This window comes from Elgaria multicarinata, chromosome 4 (assembly GCF_023053635.1).
Source record: "Elgaria multicarinata webbii isolate HBS135686 ecotype San Diego chromosome 4, rElgMul1.1.pri, whole genome shotgun sequence".
NCBI classification, from domain to species: domain Eukaryota; kingdom Metazoa; phylum Chordata; class Lepidosauria; order Squamata; family Anguidae; genus Elgaria; species Elgaria multicarinata.
Genome location: NC_086174.1, coordinates 88,270,494 through 88,288,740, shown reverse-complemented (window position 1 = coordinate 88,288,740; position 18,247 = coordinate 88,270,494). Strand labels below are relative to the sequence as shown.

The following is an 18,247-nucleotide window of genomic DNA, read 5'->3' as shown; positions in this document are numbered from 1 at the left end:
ATTACATGTAAGTTGTGATGCCGTCAAATTTCATAATTAATTGGCCTGTTGGTCAAAATCTATCAGTTCATAAGGCTCACCTTTGTCGAGACCCTGGATTATGAATTCATTATTACATCTGGAACTGATTGTGAGCTTTGGGACATGCACAACCTGCATCTAAACAATGTCATTTCTGTGACATGTGCTGAGCTGGTTTAAGCCTTGAATGATCCAGTGTGTCCACCACTGCTTCCTTCGTTGTTATGCTGCTACTCTGGCTCCATGAGGAGAACTCTACATGTGCATAGGCTGGTGATCGGCAAGTAAATATCACAGAACATCATCATGCAGGCAGGCCACATGAAAACAACCGATCAGGAAGAGGGCACATAACATGGTGACGCATGACATCATGCAACACTATGTGATTGCAAACTGCAGCTGTCCAAATGTACTTTGACACAGTGCATACACAAAAAAATGTATACACAGAATGAGATCTTATATTAAAGGAGAGCTCTCATCCAAACTCACATGGATGAACTCAGAATTTACTTTCTGAGTAAATAATGAATTCATTTGAGTTAAGTTTGCCCATCACTACATGTAAGTAATGACTTTTATTAATGTATTATTTACTGGAAATGATCAAATACATGAATAAAAAAAGGTTATGTGAAATGGGTTGGGGTATAAAGGAAATGTAATTAGTTACAAAAATAATTTGCACAATAAGCAAACATGAAAATGACATGGAATCTCAATCATTACTCCTCTGCTTCCCTGACAAAACTGATATTTTCTCCCCACACTTCACATGAGACATACTTTATGAATGATTGATTTCCTTGCTTCATTCTCTCACCACCAAATCTATTCCACCCCCACATCCATTCCCTTTCATTGCTTTTTTTTTAAAAAAATAGACAAGTATTTTATCACCTCTTAAAAATAATAAATGAATTAAAATTTAATTAAAAATATAAAATAAATATTTAAATTAAAAGTAACAATTCACTTCCATAATGTTTAATGATTCACAGACTTTAGATCAAGGATTGACAGTCTGTGGCCCCAGGCTTTAACTGCAGCCCTCCTGTGCACCCTGACCCCATCCCCTCACTCCTACTGATTCCCCACCAATAGTATCACTGCTACCAGCAATAGAGGTTGTTCTTGCCAATGAGACAAGAGCAATCTATATGAGGATTTCTGGGAGAGGGAGTAGAGAGCCTTCTGAATCAAGGTTTCAAGGGAGGGGGTGGAGAGAAAGCTCTCCACTGCCTCCCCCAGTAATCTTCATACAGGTTGCTCTTTTCCTGCTGCAAAAAGAGCAATCTTTATCAGGATTGCCTGTGTGTGTGTGTGTGTGTGTGTGTGTGTGTGTGTGTGTGTGTACTACTTAGTTTCACAATAGAAGAGGGAAAAAGCAGGCACTAATTTAGTTGAAGCACAGCCAACATTGAGATCTACAGGGTTACAGCAAGTAAGTACTTCCTGACTATGAACTGCTATTAAACGGGTATCAGAAAGTGTTGTGCTTAGAAACCAAGTGCCAATGAGCAGCTTCCAGTAAATTAAGCCATATGAATACTGACATCTGCTTGCATTACTGTAACTGCTTACAGATAAGTGACACTTTAATGTTTACAATGCAGATAATCCTATAATCCAAATATCTTCAGTGATATTTAAGATTAAACACATCTATAAGGCTAAAATTCAGTACTAAAAGAACAGCTCTTTTACATGACGGGCCCCCCACAAAAAAGCATCACCCACTGGCAGCTATCATTCCAACATGCCCCCCACACCGATAAATGGGACATTCTGGAAAAGCAAAACATTAGCCACCAGTTGATCAGTGCTGCAATGAGTTCCCACCTCTTGAAATGCTGTATTACCCCACCCCCCGAAAATTGCCAAAACAGCCCTTGCCCATTTTGGGGCCATCCCACTCCAAGAACTCTTGGATGAAGCTGGTTATCTAGATCCATTTCAATCTGGCTTCAGGCCCACTATTCAGGACAACTGTTTTGGGCACCCTGATGGATAACCTTTGCTGAGAAAAGAAAGGAGAAGTGTCACCTCTATTCTTCTTGACATCTGAGCAATTTTCACTATCAACCATGTATTATTATTATTTATTTATTTATTTATTTATTTATTTATTTATTTATTTATATAGCACCATCAATGTACATGGTGCTGTACAGAGTAAAACAGTAAATAGCAAGACTCTGCCGCATAGGCTTACATTCTAATAAAATCATAATGAAACAATAAGGAGGGGAAGAGAATGCAAACAGGCACAGGGTAGGGTAAGCAGGCACAGGGTAGGGTAAAACTAACAGTATAAAGTCTGCACAACATCAAGTTTTAAAAGCTTTAGGAAAAAGAAAAGTTTTTAGTTGAGCTTTAAAAGCTGCGATTGAACTTGTAGTTCTCAAATGTTCTGGAAGAGCGTTCCAGGCGTAAGGGGCAGCAGAAGAAAATGGACGGAGCCGAGCAAGGGAAGTAGAGGCCCTTGGGCAGGCGAGAAACATGGCATCAGAGGAGCGAAGAGCACGAGCGGGGCAATAGTGTGAGATGAGAGAGGAGAGATAGGAAGGAGAGATAGGAACCATGGACTGTCTTTCAGAGCTGGGACTACTCTGCAGGGAAGAGATGCTAGGAGACTTTATTGTTCCTCACCATGGGGATTATCTCGCAAGGTTCCTCAAGGATTAATTTGGTCTCCCATGTTTTTTAATATCTTTTTAAAATCACTGTATGCCAATTTTCATCAGATCAAAGTGAAGCACCAGCAACTTTAAATGGTTACCTGAAGTCAGTAAGAGACTGTCTGAGGGCAAATAAACTCAAACTCCAGACAGAGTTGATGATAGGAGAATTGGTTGACCAGAAAATGCCAATTTGGGATTTAGTTGCACTTTCTCCAAAGAATCAGGGATGAAGCCTGGATGCACTCTTGGCTTCTGAAATGCCAGATAGTGGGCTGTGAAGAGTGGGTTCTTTCAAGCTTTGGTCAATATGCTGATTGTGCCCCCTTCTGGAACACTGCTACTTAACCACTATAATTCATGCTTTGTTAATATCCAGATTATTGTACTGTATTATTGTTTTGCACTTTACAAGCGACTGTCCTTGAGGGGAGGAAATGAGTCTGGTGCACTCTATGTCCACTCTATGCACACAATATATAAAAAATAAGGCATCCCCCCCAAAACTAACTTTGGTATGGTTAAACCAACAAACAACTAACTTTGGGTTGTTTAAACCCATGAACAGACACTTTGGGCTCACATATCACAAAGCAACCTTAGATCAGGCTGATTGGAGGTTGCATATTTCATTCATTTCATGTATTATATTTCTGTACTGCCCCATAGCCAAAGCTCTCTGGGCAGTTCACAAAAATTAAAACCAATTAAAACACATCATACAAAGTACAAAAAAGCATTACATAAATACTATATGAACAGATAACACATATATAGGCAACATATATCTAAAAACAATTTGCTAAATATCATCCGCAGATGATCCAGGACCTCATTAAAACTCATTATATGATGCCAAATGCCTAAGAGAGGATAGTTTTAACCTGGCACAGAAAACATAATAATGTTGGTGCCAGACAGACCTTGTCAGTGAGATCATTCCTTAATTGGGGGGAATGAGAACAGGCACTTGGAGAACGGCCTTGCATGATCTTACATGCAAATTGGTCATTGCTTGTTTTTCTTCCTTCAAATGGTCATTGCACATATACTAGATTAGGACTGCTGTTTTATGCATACTTACTTGGGAATAAGCACTTCTGAGTAGGACTAGCTTCCAAATAAATATGCATAGGATTAATCTGTAAATCTATTAATCTGGGTAGCTCACCATAGACACATATTCATGTACATTATGCTACACCATGCAGACTAGATTAAGAACAGTTTCTGTTCCCCAAATAAACCAATATTCTGGGGTACATTTATATGGATGAACTGTATGCACATGAGAATGGAAAGATTTTAAGGCCAAGCTATGACTTTACTCATCTGTCACAAGTTATCACTTTGGGGCTTAATAGAACTCTGGGGACCGAAAAAGGGGGGTGGGGAGATAGAGAGAAACTTAAAAGAGAGTTGATAAAGTAAAGTATCTTAGAGCAACTGGCACATTCAGCTTAATACAAATAGCTGAGCCTAGCTTTCTGTTATCAGTAGTTAAATGAGCTATCCACCTCCATGTCTGCAAATACTATTTCAAATAAGCTACAAACTATGCTTCATTGAAGACTTTTTAAATTTTATTGCAGCATACTGAGAAGGGAAGGAGCTGTGTGCAAAAGTTTCATTCATATCACTACTTAATCAACTAAGACATGAACACCCAAACATGGCTATTTTGTCATCTTTCTTCTGTTAAAAAAATTTTTTAACAGAAGAAAGCCAGTCTGTTACATTCACTTAACTGCAGAACTCAGGCATACAGCCATAAAAGCCTAGCATTGTTCAGTATGTAATGTTTAGCAATCAAGGCGTTCTTCAGAAATCTGATAATTTAATTAAATACAGTATATCACACTCAAAGCTCAAGTTCCTGGGCTCAGTATTGGTAACACAAGTTACTTTCTAGAGAGAACATCTAGTTTTACAATATTAATTACAGGGAAAGAAGAGCTCTGACAACTACACCTGCATATTTTGAATTGTCATCAGAATGAATGATATCAGTTCAAACAACTTGCCCTCCAAGTCAGGAGCTAAATGTGCACCTGGGCCAGATCCAGGTTGTGGGCCCTTGTGGCAGAGACCTTCCCACTATATGGCAAGAGACCTGCTCTCCCTAGTACACCGCTTACTCATTTCTGGTATTTTGATGCAGAGCAAATGGACTCCTGAATCTTAAGAAGATACTAGAACTTACCACCCACCTGCCAACAGCTTGATAACGCTTCAGGAACAACAGTGCAGCTGTTTGAGTGGGTGCTATGATGGCTTTTTATCGCCACCCAATCTTTGCATGGTAGTTTTTCTGCAATTGTTGTAACGGAGCAGCAGAACAAATCAAGTAAGATGTGCTGATTTGAGCATACACTAAATGCACAGCTGAATATGGTTACCTGTTTTGTTTCAAATCTAGCACTTTGTTCTAGCTATTGCAGAAGAGCCACTATTCCAGGTAATGAGAATACAAATGTGCACCTGATTTCATATCTCCTCTCCATTGAAATGCTTATCTGCACCAATTTAACTGGCTAGATGTATTACTGACACACACCGGAATGCACATCTCCATCTGAAGCAACCGTGTGACAGTAACCCAAACAAGACCTGAATCAGGGTGACTGATTTGAAAAGAAACCATTAAAAAAGTGATTATATATGTTTTCAATATATATAATCACTTCTGCATATGACTTATCTAGAGTAAAAACCTGAACAAGAAACAGAAAGCTGTGGCAACAGTAAACACATGCTCAGTTGTCTTTGTACTGTACAATCCAAATCATTGATATGTAATGTAATAGTGTTGGTCCATGAGCAGAAACAATATGAAATCTCAAAATGAAGGAATTTATATGGAGAAGGTTTTGGAAGCATCCCTAATTCCACCCTCCCTGTTGTCAAGTACCAGGGAAAATGGATTAGGATTCAAGTTGTGCCAACTGTGTATGGTCTTAGGACAATTTTAACTGGCCATGGTGGCTATAGGTAACTTTCAGGATAAGAGCCAGCATTTCTCTGAATACCAATCAGTGGGAAACAACTTGGAGAGGACTAGTGCCTTCAAGTCCCACTGTGGAATTTCCCATAAGCATCGGGTTGGCCACTGTGCGAAACAAGATGCTAGACTAGATAGGCTTTTGGTATGATCCAGAAAGGCTTTTCTTATATCCTTGGATGCTTGACTTTGGTGGTAGTGCTAGCCATGGTCCAAATTTAAGCAGATCTAGTTTAACACACGGCATTTCCTGCCCCATGTATGTGACATATTTTATCAGGCTATACAATTTTACAATATATAGGTTTCGAAAGTTTGTTTTGTTCATAAATTTCTGAATGTTTTCCAAGCACTGAAGCTATCTATTTGGAAAAAAAAGAAAAGAAAAATAATATATTATGGGAACTGTCTGACCCAAATCCTACCATTGTTTGAGGAAATAAGCATCCTAACAATAGATATTCAAAACAGTGCAGAAGCAGATTTTTTTAAAAAAAAACCTCAAGAAAGCTTTTCACATACTGCTTAGTGATCCGTTTATCTTCTCTGCATGGGAACAAAGTTTTGGCTTCCTGGGTGTTTGAGTACTAAAGATCACTGGCCAATGCAATCACATTAAAATTCTAGGTATACACAGATTTTGCTGTCTAGATGATAAATAAACTCGATCCAGAGATACTCATGTGAAATGCCACAGCATGTATATAGTACTAAGTGTGATACTTTGATCCAGATACACTTCCCCTTGCATTATGATGCTGATAACTAGTATGGAAAGACAGACTAGGGCCAGATTTACACCAAGCAGAATATGGCACTTTGAAAAAGGTTTGAAAAGTGTATATCTAGTTGTCCTGGGCCCCAACAATTGTCACTACTGTTATAAACCATAATAAAGCAGTAGTGTAGATCCTGCCTAGCTGTCCACAATGCATCACTTTTGTGCTTGTTTAACTATGGGACCAGCTTAATCATTTTTTAAAATGTATTTACAGCATTGGAAAAAGGAGGGTAAGGGGAGACATGATAGAGGTGTACAAAATTATGCATGGTATGGAGAATGTGGATAGGGAGACCTTTTCCTCCCTCTCCCACTATCTCTTGGTAGAAAGGACAGCCAAATATTATTTATTTATTTATTTAAAACATTTATATCCTGCCCTATATCAATAAGATCTCAGGGCAGCGTACAGATAAAAGCATACAGTACAAAATAGTACAAAACAAGCTTGGTTCGGCATCTACAGAAATCGTGAGGTCTCTGTCTGACTTGTATGTTTTTTTCTATATATATATATTTAACTTTTTAAACTGCTTTGTTAAATAGAGTTTAATAAAGAAATTTAAAAAACAAACCAACCCCCCCCCAGTAAACATACACAGCTAAAAACAAATTAAACCATAAACCAAGTTAAAACAATATATAATTTAAAAGCAGTTAAAACAATGTGCCAACTTAGGCCATAGCTAGACCTAAGGTTTATCCCTGGATCGTCCAGGGGTCAAACCTGTTCATCTAGGTGACACACAGGGGATCCAGTGCTCAGGCAGGGGTGAACCCTGGATGATCCCAGGATAAACCTTAGGTCTAGCTGTGGCCTTAGTGAATTCATTTAAAAGCTTTGTTAAAAAGCCATGTTTTCACTTGGCGCCGGAATAAAATCAGCGTCCTTGTAGATGAATGTTTATAATACAGCTCTCTTTCATTTCAGAAACTATTAGGAACAGAAGAGTCATGCTGGATCTGATCAAGGATACACCACTCCACATCTTGACAGATTCTGGTAAGATGAACAATAAAAGATTAAAAGTAAGATAAAAGACTAAAACTCAATTTTAAAAAAAGTTACTTAAAAAAACATAATAAAAACCATGGATGTTTTCAGGAAGCGACAGATTATTTTTTCAGGAGGTACCAGAAACAACATAGTGCCTGCTTGACCTCTGGAGACAGGGGTTCCATAAAAAGGGGGCACTACATGAAGGCTCTTTTCTGGGTGGACTCCAATTGGGCCATAGGTCCATGTGGAACTACCCCGAGCATGCCCTCTGATGACTTCAGTTGCCAGGCAGGTCGGTAAGTAGGAAAGCACTCTCTGAGGTATCATGGTCCCAAGTTGTTTAGGGCTTTATACACTAGTACCAAAACCTTGAACCATAGGCAGTCAGTGCAGTTCCCTGAGCAAAGGAGTTGCATGTTGAAAGGGGCAGCTCTTGACAACTATTATTGACTTTCTTGTTCTTGCTGGTTTTATTGTTGCTTTTTATTGATATTTTACTGTGTTCATGTTTTCATCGCTTTTAACATTTTAACCCTAAATGAGAGATCAAGCAAAATTAACAGGATTGCTCTCTGCCTGTCATCTTCTCGATAAAGATCATCCATTAGAGAGTTCAAGGCTGATTGGTTCCCAGAACCATGACAAAACCTTAATCATGCAGGAGTGGATCTGCCAACATGCACAGGTTTCCTTTGTTGCTTACATACAGCAGGATTCTACATGAGTTTTCACAAACAAAAGGAAGACAGATGGAGCTGCTTGTTTTCAATGTGTAGCAGAATACTGTATGTTTTCCATATGTTCAGCCACTAGTCCATGTACATATTTCCTTGCCTACCGCATAGCGAAGGGGTTTTCTGAATTAGGGCAAGTTTTTTCTCTCACTATCTAAGAACCATTTAGATACTTTCCCTCATATATACAAGCTAGACCACAATTCAGATCTCTGCAGATAGCTGCAAATCCAAACATATAGGCTTGGATCCAGAAATTCCTTGCATGAACAGAAAGGCACTTCTGAGTGCATAGGTACCCCTGCCAAATTCTCCTTAACTTTCTGCACCTGTGAGCCCTATCACACAGGAGTAGCTTTTGAAGGGGTCTAAGGTGGTACAGGGGTGGGGAGGAGAAGCCAGAAATACTGTTCTGAAAACAGCGTTCTGCACGTCTATCTCTGAATCCAACCTACAGAATAAGCAGCATAAGGGCAGGGGAATCAACCGTGCAGGCAGCGGGTGAGATCCAAGATCATTCAAGGGAACTTGTGTTCATGCTGAAGAACTTACCCCTCCCCACTTCTCTCTGTTCCAGAGGGTTGAAGGACCATCGGAAGCAGACTGAACCAGTTTGGAGCCAATTTCAGAAGTCTGATATATCAGAAAAAGGCCTCTAATCAGCAGTTACTTTTTTTTTGGCAGTTTTTTTTAAAAAACACCCCCCCCCCCAAGAAGTTATGTTGAGGCCTATTATTATTTGGATCTATCTATGTTTTATATCACAAAAGTTTGGAGATCTTACAGGATGGCTATGTAACAAGCCTCAATTACTGACAGATTACATAGTATTTTGCCATAATGAGAAGCAAATCATTTACAGAGCTGGGAAGGGTGCACATTAAAATTTAATTAAGGCCCAATTTTATGCATGATTAAACAGAAAAAAGCCATAGAAGTCCCAGAATGCCCCAGACAGCATGGCTGCTGTTTAGAGAGAAAGAAGTCCTACATGCACAAGATTGAGCCCTTAAATAATAATAATAAGAATAATAAGAATAATAAGAATTGCATTTTTATACTGCCCAACAGCCAAAGCTTCCTGGGCGGTTCACAAAAACTAAAACCATTCAAAGTATAAAACAAACAGTATAAAAACATGATATAAAATACACTTAAAAACTGATTTAAAACATACCATACATGATTAAAACATCTTTAAAACATCCTAAAAAACTTTCTAAAATCTACATAAAGAAAAGAGCACACAGCTTGCAGTATTACACTGGAGAGGAACTAACTATATTTTGGATAGAATATAACAAGCAGAAAACACAAATAAGCACCATTCTGGTATTATCCCAAGGCCACAACTGGGAAAACAAATAAATTTCATCAAGCTACTCAGAGTGAAAAACACCTTTGTTTAATTAGCACAGAACTGGAAGTTGTTTCTTCCTTCAGACTAGAGTTTCAATGGGCTGGTTTGCACAACACGACAGCCCACTGCATAACTCTAGAACAGAACATGCAAGGGTCTAGAGACAAAGGGCATCTCTAGACCTCCTGGCATTCCAAGAGGGGGACACACGATCTCACGATTTTCTGATGGCGAGATCCTCCCCCTCAGCCCACACGTGGCTGCGCAACATCCTGGGCATCGTGCCTATCGCGGCGGCCATTTTTTTTAGCGCATGAGCACTCCAGCGAAAATAAAAAAATAAAAACACACCCCGATTCCGCTTCCCTCCCCACCCCCGATGGGCATGGAGTGTCTGAGGAGCTTCGTGCCCCATGCCCGGTTCCCGGCTCCTTGTGTTTACTCGCGAGGAGCCAGAACAAAACTGGGACGGCCACCCACACCTCCTGCGGGGATGATCCCAAGACCGCGGGAAAAGTCAGGATTAAAGCCATCCCGGTTATCCCGGGGAAATGCAGGGATCTTCCCTCCCTGCCCCCTGGATCCCGTGTGTCATGTGGACGCACGGGGATGATCCCGGGGCAATTCCCAGGATAACAACTGGTGTAGGCATGCCCAAAGATTCTAAAAACTAGCATATGGTCTACTAAACAACTTTGAATTTCATAGGCACATATACTTTCTGTTACCAGTACAGAAAGGTGTATTAGAGACTGACTATGTGCAAAACATAACCTCCACCTTCTCCATTCAATTCATATGATTAAAGGTCCTGCTGCCTTTATAAGGTAGTCTGTCTCCAAGATACCATAGCACTTTTTGCAATGATGTTGCAGACTAATGCAGTTATTCTTCTGAAATTTTACTTTGGACAAGTGTCTACACTGATTAAAGCTACAAACAAAAAGAAAGGAACTCTATCATACACATTTTCATGTAGACAAACCCTTCAGTCTGAAATAATGTTTGTTACATTCCAGGCAAGTTGCCAGCATTTCCACTTGAATGAATGCCTTGGTTAAAAACACACACAAACCTTCTACAACAGGAGTGGTATAGACTTCCCGCCTCTCAAGACAGGCAAAGAAATACTAAGTAAACCTGAAGAAATGTTATGCTTGCATCTGAAGTTAAGGTATTTCAGAGCACATCCCTAGGGGTATTCAATAGGTTTTTATTATTATTAAACAACATTTAAAGCCTCTTTATTTGCATAACTCTGGATTAGCAACATTTATGACAAATTATTGAAGCTTAAACCTAAGGTTTAACAAATGAGGTGCACATACTGGGTTACACCTAAGGTCTTTCTGCACACCAGTGAAGACACTTCTGCTCCTGTGGGGAAGGTTCCCACAGCCTCCAACGCCACTATCACATGCTGTTCATGAAACTCCCCTGACTCACAGGGGGTTTGAGGGGGAGAGAGGCACATTGATCTACACTGGGAAGGATCCAATCAACTGTAAAGAGAGCTATGCTACTGTTCAAATATACCATTTTATGGATGTTTGCACAGTGCTTTGAATTACTGCTAGTACAGCTAAAGGGACTGGTAACAGTGTTCTGTCATATTATTCCATCTAGGAGAGTTTATACCCGTAATTTGCCATAGAATAGACACATCAATGGAGACTACACATGCATCTTCAAATACCTGACAATACATATGTAGCCCTCCGAGTCCAATCAAAGTAAGCTATTCATAAGTAATCTTCCTTTGAGTTTAACGTGGTTTGCTTCAGAACTTATTGCAACTAATCTAGTTCTGTAAAGCAGACTAGACTAAATGTATGCTTTGAAATTCAAATGCAAGATACTCCATTTAGATATATTTCAAATATGAAATTAGAATTCTTTAACTGAAAAATATTTGAAATCTTAAATGCAAGTGTAATTACATCCATAATATATACGCATAATACACATTTATTTAATAATGCATTTCTGTAATATAGGAATGGCTTGCATACATGTAATTTTAATTGTTATTTGATATATTTGTAATTGTACAAGAACTTAACATTCAAAAGGGAAGGAAAAGAGAAACCTTTCAAGTTCTTTGATTTTTTTAAAGATTATAAACCTGTGGATAGGACCTACGTTTTTACCTTATTGTGTAAGTGCTTAGATTGTTGCTTTTAAAAATATTAGTAGATTCCATCTAAGTAAACATGTTTAAGATTGCACAGTTAAGTCCCACTGAGCTCAATGGGCCTTACTCCCTAGTAAGTATACTTGGGACTGCAGCCTTAATCTGGCAACAGATGCTCAGTCTTCCCTAGCGGCAATGGCAGCTACAACCCGATTAAAGATGTGAATTACTTAAAGAGAGCTACGGCTGCTGCTTCTGGTCCTCCTCCCAAGGACAGAGCTCCATCTGCTTTCAAGAAGTGCAGAGCAAAACAAAACAAGCCAGTTCTGCAAGTCTCCCCAGTCAAGTCTGCCTGCAACGGTTGGTGGAGGAGGAAAGGCTAGAAAGCGAATCAAATATATGTGTTCTCTCATTAGGAGGGTAATATGTGAAGCTAAGGTAGCAGTGCTGGACCCAGAACACCCTCAGTGATGGTGAAGAATCACTGCATTCAAGGAATGTACAATTAAAATGCAACATAAAAACTAATCCATAAAAACCCAATGAATAACACAACAATAAAATAAACAAACAGCACCCAACCAATTTAAAAAACCCTTCAGTATCTGACCAGCTAATATGCCAAAGGCCTGCCTGAATAAAAACTTTTTTGTCTGCTGATGGAAAAACAACACAGACTTAGCCTCTCTTATCAAAGAGTTCCAGAAACCCTGCTCCTGTGCTGTATTGAGCTTGAAGAATCTATTTTGTAAAAGAAAAAAGGCATTTCCCACAATACCTATATTATATTCTTCACTGAGCACAATAGATATCAGCTTGTCTCTCTCACACACAAAGTATCTATACCCTTTGGATTTTCAATGACCATGAAAAATAGTTACTCTGGTATTCTCACATGACATGGAGATGAACCTACAAAGTTAGTTATCGCCTAGACATTTTGTTTTATTTGCATATGATATTTTAAAGACCTGGTTCTAGATTTTTATGGCTGTTCTCAAATACCTTTATCTATTCCTATGTTGTTTGTTCTTTTGTATTGCATTTTATTATTTTAAATATTTGCATTTTATCTTATATTTAACTGTTTGTATTGCATTTTAGTCTTTTAACTGTTTTATAATCTGCCCAGAGAATGTTTGTTATTGACTGGATTAAAAATATAATAAATAAATGAAGTGCACTGCCAGATCATGCGTAGTTCTGTCTTGTCCAGCATCCAGCTTCCCACAGTGAGCTGGAAAAAGGCACAGGAGGGGCTTGAAGGAAATAGCTGTCTCCCACTGTTGCTCTCCCAGCAACTGAGTTGAGAGGCATATTGCCTCTGAATCTAGTTCCACATAGCCACTCATAAGCCTATCATCCATAAATTTTGTCTAACCTCCCTTTAAGCTATCTGAGTTTATGAACTAGTTAAAGAAAGCCACTGTAGACCTATTTATTTGTGAATTTATGATACTATATTATTAGGAGTTAATATACGTTTTGGGAACACAAGCCTACTGCAACTGAAATTAGTTAAAGTTAAAACTAGATGTTATTTTTTATTTCTATACTGACGAACAGACCAAGCAACCTTTCTTCAAAGTATTTGCTGTTATGGGTGCCAGTTTATATCACCCATTTTCTATGGTCAAATAAAGGTCGCCCCCAGAACTCTCAATTGTCATTGAGATGAACATGAGCATGTTGCCATATTGAGGCAAGTATGAACTTGTCTCAAAAAATGTTAACATGTCCTTTACTATACAGATACCACTGATACTTTAAACTATCAGTCAGCCGCTTTTCAGACACAGTTGCCCTACAATACCAGGCCCTCCAAAGTTACTTTAGCACTGAAAATTGTAGTTACTATGACAAACTTAGTGTTTCTAACAAAAAGAACTACTACTGTATATAGTAACAGAGTTTGGTAAATAGGCACCATAATATCCATTCCAAAATCTACCAAACTGGAGCCTGGATAGTAAGCAAATTCTATTCTCCTGAAAGGAAGTTTTGCATCACATTAAACATATTTAAAGAAGGTTAAAGAATAGGATTACTTTACATAAAGTAAAAACAAGTTTCTATAATCTATTTTGGGATCAAAATTCAATACCTAAACAACACACTGGGTTCAGGGCAATGGTATAAAATCTAATACACAGAGAGAGAGAGACAGGAAAAGCATATATGAAAACTTGTGGAATTCTGGGTTCTCTCAGCAGTACTTGAACCTAAAACACTGGTTGACAGAACATAGTATTTATTTTTTTTCCAATGAGGTTCTGCCCTGGATTACATCTAAATGACAGGCTAGATTAGAACACAAGAAGAACCATGCTGGGTTAGACCAAGGGTCTATCTAGCCCAGCACTCTGTTTACACAGTGGCCAGCCAGCTGTCAAGCAGGGATCCACAAGCAGGACATGAGCGCAACAGAATCCTCCCACCTATGTTTCCCAGCAACTGGTGTATACAGGCTTACAGCCTCTGATACTGGAGGAGGCACATAGCCATCAAGACTAGCAGCCCTTAATAGTTTTCTCCTTTAAGAATTTATCCAACCCTCTTTTAAAGACATTGAAATTGGTGGTTATCACCATATCTTGTGGTAGTGAATTTCATAGTTTAACTATGTGCTGTGTAAAGAAGTACTTCCTTTTATCTGTCCTGAATCTTCCACCAATGAGCTTCAAGGGAGGAAAACTTCTCCCTATCCACATTCTCCATACCATGCATAATTTTGTACACCTCTACCATGTCTCCCCTTACCCTCCTTTTATCCATGCTAAATAATCCCAGTTGCATAGGAGCAGGGCCTTTTGTGTAGCTTCCCTGAGATTGCGTAACTCTCTTCAAAGAGAGAACGTTTTCTGCAATCAGGTAAAAAAAAATTTGTTCCAGTGAGCCTTTGAGAATGAACAATTATTATACCCTAGTCTACATTGTTTTACTGTGATGCTGCTTTTCTTTTATGCGGAGCCTTTAGTTTGTATTGTATTATTTTACTATTTTAATTTTGTAAACTATTATGAGATTTTCATAAACAGCAGTTCGGAAGTAGTTTTAATAAAACAAGACAGGTTTTCTTCTTTTAAAGTAGTTGTACACATTCTAATTCACCGTTAAAGTTCAACTAAAATTATTCATTCTGCGGAACTATCATGCAAAAAGGAAGCTACAACAGAAGTTATAAAAAAGTTACTGCTAGCATAAATGAAAGCCTAGGTGCATAAGCTATAACAAACCAATTATTAAACCACACAAATCTATACGTAACCAAATTTGAGGCACAGAAAAACAAACATGCAGCCTGATCATATGCATTTTTGCTCATAAGTAACAGGGCCTGCATCAAGGGTAAGCAGGGCCCCCTGACAAGAGTTCCCTGGACTTGCTCCTCTTCACCATTGCAACCTGCTTGTTCAACTGCCTCTCAGTCTGACCTAGACAACATTGCTGGTGAGAAGGAAGAGCAGTAGATGTTCTCTGCATGTCAATCAAGCCAGTGATAGCAATGATGAGAAAGATGATGAAGAAGAGTAACAGCTGGTGGTAATGGTGATGAGAAGGTAGACTCACTGAGCGAGGGGGGCCATTGAGGAAGTCTTGCCCATGTGGTGTCCATAACCTGCGGACAACAGTGATAAGTCCCACTGTGTTCCTAAGTAAGTCCCACTATGTACAGGATTCCAATTGCCATTTTATGAATCTCTTTATTGCAATACACACTATTAGTAAGTGGATCTAGAGAAAGTAGAATACCAGAGACAGCGTACCCTCTACTAAGGGACCTTCTGCAATAAGGGATGGAACAGTCAGTGCGATATTAATACGTCTTTCTGTGAAAAGAATTTTGGTAATTTAAATGGTTTACAGAATGGGGATTTTTCCTCTCAGCAACTGATGTAAGGCTTTAAATGCACACATCTAAGATACACACATTAAGAAAAAAGTAGGAGTAAAAAACAACAACAGCCTATGTGCGTCCAACAGAATGCACTACTAGTGAGACTTGGAGGATGGAGGGTGCCCTCCTACCTTGGTAAGCTGAGCGATTTTTTTGCTCATTTTGAGATGGAGATCCTGATTATATTCCATGCCGAGCTGGGAGGAGGTGGTCGAGGAAGAAGAGGAAGTGGTGAATTTTCCAGCGCTCGCCGCGGAGCTGCCGCTATAGTAATGCTGCTGCCAGCTCATCCCTGGTGTCGCCATCTTCCACAGGAAAAAGACCCTGTCAACCGCGCTGCCAGCCACCGGGTAGAAGAGGATGATGGCAGGAAAATGGGGGTGGGGGGAAGAGGGAAGAAGAGAAGGATAGAGAAGGGGCGCGGGTGTTTGTGGCAGGGTGGGTGGGGAGAAAAGAAGGGACGGAAGGTGGGGGGACAGGTCAAGCTACCTCTTCACCCCCACTACCACCTTCTCTCACAGGCACACGGGCGCGCGCGCACTCACACACAGCATCTGGCACTCACGGCGTCTCCCTCCCTCCCGGCCCAGTGTGTCACTGTGGCTCCTTCTGCATCATTGCCCTACTTGGTTGGCAGAAGGGAAGAGGGGCAGGGGCCAGCAGCCCCCGTTCCCCTCTCCCTTCCGTCCAGGTGAGGAAGAAGGGGACTGGGGGAGGGGGGGATGATGAGCTCCGGTTCTTCTGAGGTAATGACAAGCCGCCTTCTGCTCCTCGGAGGATTCCTGCCACCGTTTCTCCTTCCGGCCGCAGGAGCGGAGCGGGAGGAGTGGTGGAGGGGGGGGGGAAGAGAGATGAGCGACCAAGAGGGCCGGCCCCGTCTCCGCTCTTCCCTCACAGGAGCGCTTTCCTCAGGAACGGCGCTGCCCGCGGGACCCTTTCCTAGCCGCCGCGAGGGGAGGGGGAGCCCGAGGGGGGCACCTCCCGCCGTCCTGATGCGCCCACAGGACTCCCCCTCCTCTCGACGCTCGCCTCGCCCCGCAGAAAAGAGAAAAGAAGTCGCGGCTGGCAGGCAGGCAGGCAGGCGAGCCACGGCGGCTGTTATCCACCCCCTACCGTTTTCGGCCACAGACGCGAACGCTCTGTTACCAAGCTCTCAACAAACTGTTTACACGGTGCACGTGGCGTCATTTCCGGCTGCTACTAGTCCCCGCCCCCTTTCAGAACCTCGGAAAGGGGCTTTAAAAACGCGCGCGCGCACACGCTCTCCGAGGCGATGGGTTTGAAACCCGCCGGCAGTGGGCGCATGCGCAATAGGAGGCAGGGAGGGGGGAGTTGTCAAAAGGGAGTACTGTATGCCATAGACATAAGAAAATGGCTCTGGGGATATGATTCTTATAATAAGCAACTCCCGCCCTTCCTGGCGTCATGCGCGCGAGCTGCGTCTTTTCCTCGTCTGCCGCAACCGTCTGAGTGGCCTCAACGGCAGGTAGAGCGGGTGGTTGCTATGCGAACATCAGTTGAGAGCGAAGATAACTCCCTCCACCCCCTCCGCTTACTGATGACGACCGTCACTTGGGAAGGTTACTTGGACGGCCTTCCCGGGCGCCCGCTAAGGACTTCGGAGGTTGTTCACTGAGAGTGTTCATGACATACACGAATATTCCAGGGCGAGAGAGACCAGACGAAAAGCACCGCCTCCGTATATGCAAGAGGAGATATTTGGTGGCGAAGGTTGTGCTTAGCTTTGCCTACTGCTTGAGCAGCTTTGTTGCACATATATCCTATTACAGCAAATCTATATTTATTCATTAGCAGATTATTATCATCATCATCATCATCATCATCATCATCATCATTATCATTATTTATTACATTTATATACCACCCCATTAAAAACATTGAACATTTAAAACCAATTACACAATTTAAAACAATAAAAAGCATAAAAACAGCTTTTATAGAAACACCATTTGGGCCAGATCTACACTACTGCTTTAAAGCGCTTCATAACAGTTATAAAGCGCTTTAACTGCTTTAAAGCACTATAAAACTGTTATAAAGCGCTTTAAAGCAGTAGTGTAGATCTGGCCTTGGGCTTTCACAAGGTGGCTAAACATGAAAATGAAATTTACCACTAATTGTTTTAATGGTGTACTTAGGCATAAGTATTGGTGGCTATGTGCACCAGTTGCTGGGGAACATGGGTGGGAGGATGCTGCTGCACTCATGTCCTGCTTGGGGTTTTCCACAGGCAGCTGGTTGACCACTGTGTGAACAAAATGCTGGACTAGATGTACCCTCAGTCTAATCCAGCATGGCTCTTGTTATGTTCTTATTACTATTACTACATCTATATCCTGACTTTTTTCCTCCAGGGAACCCAAGGTGGATTACATGGTCCTCCTTCTCTCCATGTTATTCTCACAACAATCCTGTTGTTAGTGAGTGGCCCAAAGTCTAGAACCTGGAACTCCTGAGTCCCAGTCCAATACCATACTGGCTCTCATTATATTGCTCCCTTATAATCCAAAGTCCTTCAATGTACATAAAAACAACAACTCCCTAACTTTAGAAAGCTGGTAAAGGGTTGAAAACCCATTCATGATTAGTATTTTTATTATGCTAATAGTATTG

General features: G+C 40.7%; 1 protein-coding gene across 1 annotated transcript in view; it reads right to left on the bottom strand.

The window, feature by feature from the left end:
• The window catches only part of FAM184A (family with sequence similarity 184 member A), an 87,432-nt gene extending 71,459 nt beyond the window's left edge, over positions 1-15,973 (bottom strand). Inside the window, exon 1 of the mRNA XM_063124734.1 lies at positions 15,745-15,973. Within this exon, the coding sequence (XP_062980804.1) occupies positions 15,745-15,918 (174 nt within the window). The 5' untranslated portion in view covers positions 15,919-15,973. The remainder of the gene's footprint in view (positions 1-15,744) is intronic.
• Between the last annotated feature and the right edge of the window lie 2,274 nt (positions 15,974-18,247).